Below are 7,433 nucleotides of genomic sequence, written 5' to 3' on the forward strand. Positions count from 1 at the left end.
AGATTGTTGTGTTAGTCCTCCAGTCGGTTTTCTAGGTGTGTAGGATGTTTAGTGTTGGTCTGGCTCTATTTCATGGACGCGAGACACACAGAAAATTTCCTTGTTGTTCTGCCATCTTGGCTCCTCCTCTCCAGGGAGAGTTTATGTATTAAAAATTGCCAGACATTTTTCTATGTATAAGAAAATTTTATGTATGAGAAATTACCAAATATTTTTTACAGTGTTTGTACCATTTTATACCCCCTCCCCCCCAGCAGCATACAGTATGGTTATATGGTTGTTCCATATCCCACCAACATTTGATGTTATTAGTCTTTTAAATTTTAGTCATTCCAGCCTGTGGGAGTAGGATCAGGACTTCGTGGCTTTGATTTGCGTCTCCCTGATGGCCAGTAGTGGTGAGCACCTTTTCGTGTGCCTCTTGGCCATTTTCATATCTTTTTGAAGTGTGTGAATCCTTTTGCCTTTTTAAAAACAGTTAACTCTTTATTTGTGAATTACATGACTTTTTTGTGTTTTCTGAATGCCAGTCCCTTGGCGGATAAATGTTCTGCAAGTATCTTTTCACAGTCTGTGGCTGGCTTACTCATTGCCTTCAAGGTATCTTAAAAATTGTGTTCATTAAGGTATAATTGACATATTACATGACTTTCTGGTGTACAGTATAATGATTGGATATTCACACAGTCTGAAATGATCACTATCATAAGTCTAGTTACCATCTGTCACCATATAGAAAATTGTAGGATTTACTCTTCTGGCAACTTTCAAGTATGCTCTACCAATATTTGACTATAGTCCCCGTGCTGTACTCACTTATTTTATAACCATTAAGTTTGTGTCTCTTCACCTGCTTCACTCATTTCATCCACTCCTCCCCTCTGGCAGCAATCATTCTGTTCTCTGTATTTATTTCTTTTGTTTTTCGGATTACACATATAAGTGAAATCCACATATTTGTCTTTCTGTGTCTGGCTTGTGTCACTTAGCATAATGTTCTTTGGGTCCATCCATGTCATTGCAAATAAAGGATTTCCTTCTTTTTTATGGCCGAATATTCCATTTCGTGTGTGTGTGTGTGTGTGTGTGTGTGTGTATTACATATTTTTATCCATTCGTCTGTTGATGGACACTTAAGTTGTTTTCATGCCTAGGCTGTTATAAATCATGCCTTAGTGAATAATGCAATGCTAAGATTTGTTTTTTGAGCTAGTGATTATATTTCCTTTGGACAAATATCCAGAAGTGGAATTTCTAGATTACATAGTAATTTTTTAAAAACAATTTTGACGAACATCTATACTGTTTTCCATGGTGGAGAGGATGAATTAATGTAGGTAATTACCACCAACAGTGCACGAGAGTTCTCCTTTCTCCACATCCTCACCAGTACTTGTTATTTCCTTTTTTTTTTTTTTTTTTTTTGTTTTTTGTTTTTTTAATAATTGCCATTCTGACAGGTGTGAGGAGATACCTCATAGTGGTTTTGATTTGATTCTCTGGTGATGAGTGATGTCGAGCATCTTTCCATGTGTCTGTTGGACATCTGGATGTCTTCTTTGGGAAAATGTCTATCCAGATTCTCTGCCCATTTTTAAATTGGATTTTCTTTTGACATTGAGTTTTATGAGTTCTTTATGTATTTTGCATGTTAACCCCTTGTTGCCCATATTATTTGCAGATATTTTCTTCCATTCGGTAGGTTGTCTTTTCACTTTGTTGATGGTTTCCTATGCTGTGCGGAAGCTTTTTAGTTCGATGAAGTCCCATTTGTTTATTTTTGCTTTTGTTGCCTTTGCTTTTGGAGTCAGATCCCAAAATGTATCACCAAGACCTATGTCAAGGAGCTTATTATTATTTTTTTCTAGGAGTTTTATGGTTTCTGGTATGGTTTCTTACATTCAAGTCTGAATGCATTTTGAGTTAATTTTGTATATGGTGTAAGATAAGGGATCCAGTTTTATTTTTATTTTTTTTGCATGTGGCTATCCAGTTTTCCCAACTCCATTCATTGAAGAGACCATCCTTTCCCCATTGTATGTTCTTGACTCTTAATGATATGCTTTAATGACCAGAAGTTTCACATTTGGATGAAATCTAATTTATCAGGTTTTTAAAATTTTTTTGTTTTGTTTTGTTTTGTTTTTTTTTTTTTTTTGGTCTTAAAAACTTTTTCTACCCCAGGTTATAGAGGTATGCTTTCTTTCTTCAAGTTGTATTATGGTTTTACCTTTTATATTTAGGTCTGTTATCCAACCCTAATTAATTTTTGTGTAAAGTATAAGGTAAGGGATGAGGTTCATTCTGTTTTTCCATATTGATAAGAAGGTATTTGCACCATTTGTGAAAAGATTTTCTCATTAAATTATCTCGATGTCTTTGTCAGAGGTCAACTTCCAGTAAGAGTATTGGTCTGTTTTTGGACCCATCTGTTCTGTTCTTGTGTGTCTTCATTGCTGTACATCTATAGTAAGTCTAGAAGTCAACTTTTTTTTTCTTCTTAAGATCGTGTGGCTATTTTAGGTCCTTAGTATTTCCATGTGAATTTTAGAAGCAGCTTGTTAATTTTTATTATTTATTTTTCTATGTTTAATATTTATAAATTATTAACTAAAATGTCTCCTGGGTTTATGATTAGGATTGCATTGAATCTGTAGATCATTTGGGTAAATGGATGTCTCAATAATTATTGAGTCTTGCAATCCACGTACATGGTACACATCTTTTGTCTCCTCTGCTGTAGGCTTGACTCTTTAGATAGAGTATTATTGTTGATATAGTGCATCTAAGGTGCTTAGCACATTTAGCCTGGGATATATAATAATCTACCCTTTAATGTTAATATATATTATTAGTTACATTAGTGTTCACAAAGCCTTATAAAGTACCTTCTCTGTGTGTTCTTATTTTACTCAGCTTAGAGCTTGACCGTGGTTACACAGCTAGTAAATGGCTGGGCAGGGTTTGGAATGAGGCCTTTATGACTCTAAAAGCCATGCCTGTAACTGAATGTCACTGGAAGCCAAGGGCAGTGAGCCTCGAATTTAATTTGTCTGCATTTTGGGGATGGTCTTATGTTTTGGTAGGTTAAAGTTGGAATTTCCAACAACAGAATTTATTCTGAATGATTTAAGCAACACAGGAACTCGCTAAGGGTACATTATCTCACAGAGAAGGAACTCTGGCCACTTATGGCCTTGTTATAGGAAGGTTGGGGAGGGGAGGAGATAGGTGAGCACTGGACTCCCAGCTGGAGGGATTACCACAAATTTGGAGGAGGAGCCATAAGTGATTCCCCAGCATATGTTGTCTGCTAATTTATAGGTTTTTCTCTACTGGCAGTAATACGAAAGCAAGATTTCATGAGAATTTAAATCTATATTGTAAATTCTCAGCTAGTGTTTAAGCAAATAGGTGATTATGTTTCCCCCTTTTGTATATGTGTTAATCTGTTATAAGAAAGACTCTAGACACATAACAGCGTTTCAGTCGTGTCTCTGCACTTAACGACTGGCATGACCTTGCGCGAGGTACTGTTAACCTGTGTGTAGTTCTCTCACCTGTGAATTCAGAACATACAATGCCTCATTCATAGTAGTATCTTAAGATGTCTTGAGCTACCGTGCATAAAGCGCTTAACATAATGCTTGATGTACACTAAGTACTCAAAAATATTACCTATTTTATAGATACACGTTTTCACATACGTTCTGTGTGCGGATTGTTTAACTGTGGGGAGGGCCTCACCTTTTTCTCCTATAGATACAGGCACTTACAGAGTGTGTAGAAAGAGCCCTGACCTTTCAAGATACGGCAAATGTTAAAGTTGTTCTAAAGTGGGAGAATATTTGGTAATAAAATACCAGCAGCCCTTGCTTCCACAGAGATTTCATGTTTATTAGCTTAGACAATTGCCACTGAGCTGTTACGGGCTGCTGTTCTTTGGGGTCCATTTTCTGCAGTGTCCTGAGGACAAGCCACATGGAAAATGAACTCGCGGTTTTCTGTATGGCGTCATCTGGCTGCCAGGACACATGCCAGCCGGTCGGAGGTCTCTCTCGATTTTGCACATGGCTGTGCAGTAATACAGAGCGGAGCAGAACCGCATCTGGTCCATTCCGAATGTCATTACTGCGTCTCCTCTGAGGCCCCGCTTCTCGCAGCTCTCCCCCCCCGCTTGCATGGAGCCCTGCCGAGGTGACAGCAGAGCGTTGCCTGGGAAGGGTCGGTGTCCTGTGGCATGCACTCCTGCACCTGGGGAGAAGGTGGGGGGGGGGGGGACACCGCACGGTTCTTGCTAGTCGCTCAGTGGAGGAGGGGACTGGGGGGGCTGTGGGCTGCCTCTGTCCTTGCTGCAGAAGGGCTCCCGGCGCCCTGCTGCAGGACTGGGAGCTCTGCTCCGAGGGGATGTGTTGCCTGGAACGCATCACCGTGTCGCCCAGGGGGCCGCTGGCGAAGCAGCGCTCAAGCTCCGCTCGGTGACCACATGGTCCAGGATGTCTAGGGCAGTGCCTGGGCTCTGCAGACAGCTTCCGTGGGCTTCCTTCTGTCCCCCGCAATCACCCACCTTGGGCCAATGAGCGTCCGCTCCCCTCTGTTCTTCCGTCTGCTCTGCCCCAGGACTCACCTCTTACCCCGTGCAGGTGTCTCTCAGAAAGCTTGTGGCCTGCGAAGGAGTGGCACGTTTGGCAGTCACTTTCCGGGTGCGGGCAGTGACGTGCCAAGCTGCTTGTCACGGGACACCCAGTGGTACCGGGAGTCCCGAGCACAGAGCACAGGGCCTGGGAGAGTGGGACATGGCAGCGGGGTCGTGTGGGGCTCTTGACCGTGACCAGGCTGCTCTTAGCGCCTCGCTGGTCACAGGGGGCCGGGTGTCTGCCCTCTGGCTGCTGTGTGTGCAAGGATGCTCACCCACCAGGAAGCGTGTGCGCGCGGCTCTCAAAACTCCTCAGTCCGGCCCATTGCCCTCCTTGACCCCCCACGTTCAGTGTCCTTTCTGGACCACTTTGGCTTCTGCTATCCTAAGCTGCACAGTTCTCCTTTACCGTTTTTAGCACCGTGGGTGTAATCAAATCAGAAGGACCCCTGCCTCCTTAGCAATCTCCCTCTTGGTGACAGGTGGACATCCAGGTGCACCCCAGGTGTCTCCCTGACTCACCTTTCAGATCATGTCTGATCATCACTGGCCTCAGGCCACATGCCCGAACCTGGGCCTCAGCCCCATGAGGCCTTCTTTATGAAGCAGCCTGCCTGAAGAGTCCTGACTTGTCCTGCATGGGCATGTCGTAATTGTAAAACTCTTAAATCTTTTCAGGGTACATTGAAGATGGATATGTGAAGATTGTTGTTATAAGTTTTAAAAATAACACAGAACACCTACCTCTTATTGGAAAAGTTGGCCTCTCTTGGAGAACTGATATTTTTGATGGCTGTATAAAGGTAATTTGTTGTTTAATTTTCTTAATGTAACCTGGTTTCTGTATGATAAAAGAAGTCTGTTGATGTATATCTGTGATCCTGCTTTTGAAGTCCTAGTTTGACTGTTCTAATGTCTGAAGATATGTGCACTTTCTCTTGGGCACCGACAGTCGATGCATTCAACAGGTGCCTGTTGAGTGTGGGGAGGGGGGCAAGCTTGCAGCACATTCTTGCACCCTTGCCCCCCTGAAGCCCCTCTGTCTGTCTGCGTTGTGGAAAAAGAGTGGTGCTCTCGGTCGGACCAGGCAAGTAGCATTTATTCGACATCTTAAATGCTCATACACCACGTTAAAAGTCAGGATACAGATACTTCCGTGAATACCCTTCCTTGAACAGTGACATTAATTGGTGTCTCATCAGAAGTTAGCCACATGGACGGGAGAGTTTATTTAGTGGTTGGGGGTTGGCAGGGATGGAGGGAGTTGGCAGGAGGAGGAGGAGGTGGAGGAGCGTGAGAGCCCTTGTAACTTAGTTTTGTTCTCTTCTGTGATCTTGTGCCCATGGCCGCCCCTGCTTCTCCCTGTTCGCCATCTTTATCTTGTGGGATGAATAGCATTCTCATATTCCAGGTGAGCCAGTGGGATCTGTCTCCACTAACGTGGCTTTTTTCTGCCGTACAAGTTAGAACAATTACTGATGATGACTGAGACCAAGCATTCAAAGCAGTTAATTATCAGGTGTGCCTGGTGGCTCAGTGGGTTAAGCTTCTGACTTCGGCTCAGGTCATGGTCTCACGGTGGTGAGTTCGAGCCCCGCGTCGGGCTCTGTGCTGACAGCTCCGAGCCTGGAACCTGCTTCGGATACTGTGTCTCCCTCTCTCTCCGCCCCTCCCCGTTCACACTCTGTCTCTTTCTTTGTCTCTCTCTCTCTCTCTCTATGTATATTTATTTATTTTGAGAGAGAAAGAGAGCATGAGCATGGGAGAGGCAGAGAGAGAGGGAGAAAGAGAATCCCAACAGGCTCCGGCTGACAGCCCCATGTGAGGCTTGATCCCGTGAACCCTGGGATCGTGACCTGAGCTGAAATCAAGAGTCAGACGCTCAACCCACTGAGCCACCCAGGCGCCCCTCTTTTTCTTTATTAGAGTCAGATTATGATCTCAAATACATTTTAGAGACGCCTGCAGTGGCTGATGTCAGTCCTGAGTCCCCACACGACAGCTGCTCGGTAACTGGCCGCCATACTGTTTTACAGGCCGTCTGACAGCCAGGGTGGGAGCCCTGCTTCAGTCTTCGGTCTGATTCAGTGATGCTCGGAACGAAACCTGTCCCGCTCTGCCTTCTCTCTGTTCCTCTCAGACGTGCCGGCTGATGGGCTGTCCTTTGCTAAGGCTTTTCTTCTGTCTGTTCCCTTACTTTAGCCTTTCGTTGCCTTGGCGTTTTTAATGTTTATCTGAACCTCACTTCTAAATCCATTTTAATTCAAGCTAGAGATTTGAGTATAACCGTGGTTGATGGGTGCGTCACAGGCTCATGTGTGGTGATGGCTGTGCCCCGCTGCCTGCCCCCCACAAGATGCGTTGGCTGGCCAGTTTGCTGACCGTGCTGCAGCGGCCTGGGTGATTGAGGGGGTCGGGCACCTTGGGAGAACCCGACACCCCACGTCTGACCTCAGTCTTTGACGCTGCAGAGTTCTTGCCCTGCAGGGAAGGTGGGTTCTGCCTACTGCTTGGATGTGTACATTCTAGAAGTTCATGTTGAGAGAGACAGATTTGGGAAAGGGTAATTGGAAACAGTTCTCTTGAGGAGAAAGGCAGAAGGTAGGTAGAGGAGGATTTGAGGGAGGTTATAAAACACTTCCCCCCCTCCTCTCCCCCTCCCCAGGAGAGAAGCGATTTGTTGTGGAGAAGGAACCAAATGGGAAAGGAGCCGCTTCCTGGGACTGGATGGGGAGTCAAGTGCAGAGGAGAGGAGGAGGGGGCCTCTGTGTCTGTGAAGCGGGGTCTGGGTCTCATC

At 44.6% G+C, this 7,433-nt stretch overlaps 1 protein-coding gene across 4 annotated transcripts in view; it reads left to right on the plus strand.

The window, feature by feature from the left end:
• FBXO15 (F-box protein 15) overlaps positions 1-5,484 on the plus strand; it is a 48,849-nt gene extending 43,365 nt beyond the window's left edge. For 3 of the 4 annotated variants that reach the window (XM_049619597.1, XM_049619599.1, XM_049619598.1), the window contains one exon: positions 5,315-5,484. In XM_049619597.1, the coding sequence (XP_049475554.1) occupies positions 5,315-5,469 (155 nt within the window). In that variant the 3' untranslated portion in view covers positions 5,470-5,484. The remainder of the gene's footprint in view (positions 1-5,314) is intronic. The other variant, XM_049619600.1, reaches the window with a different exon arrangement.
• Positions 5,485-7,433: the final 1,949 nt, after the last annotated feature.

This window comes from Panthera uncia (assembly GCF_023721935.1).
Source record: "Panthera uncia isolate 11264 chromosome D3 unlocalized genomic scaffold, Puncia_PCG_1.0 HiC_scaffold_8, whole genome shotgun sequence".
Taxonomy (NCBI): Eukaryota; Metazoa; Chordata; class Mammalia; order Carnivora; family Felidae; genus Panthera; species Panthera uncia.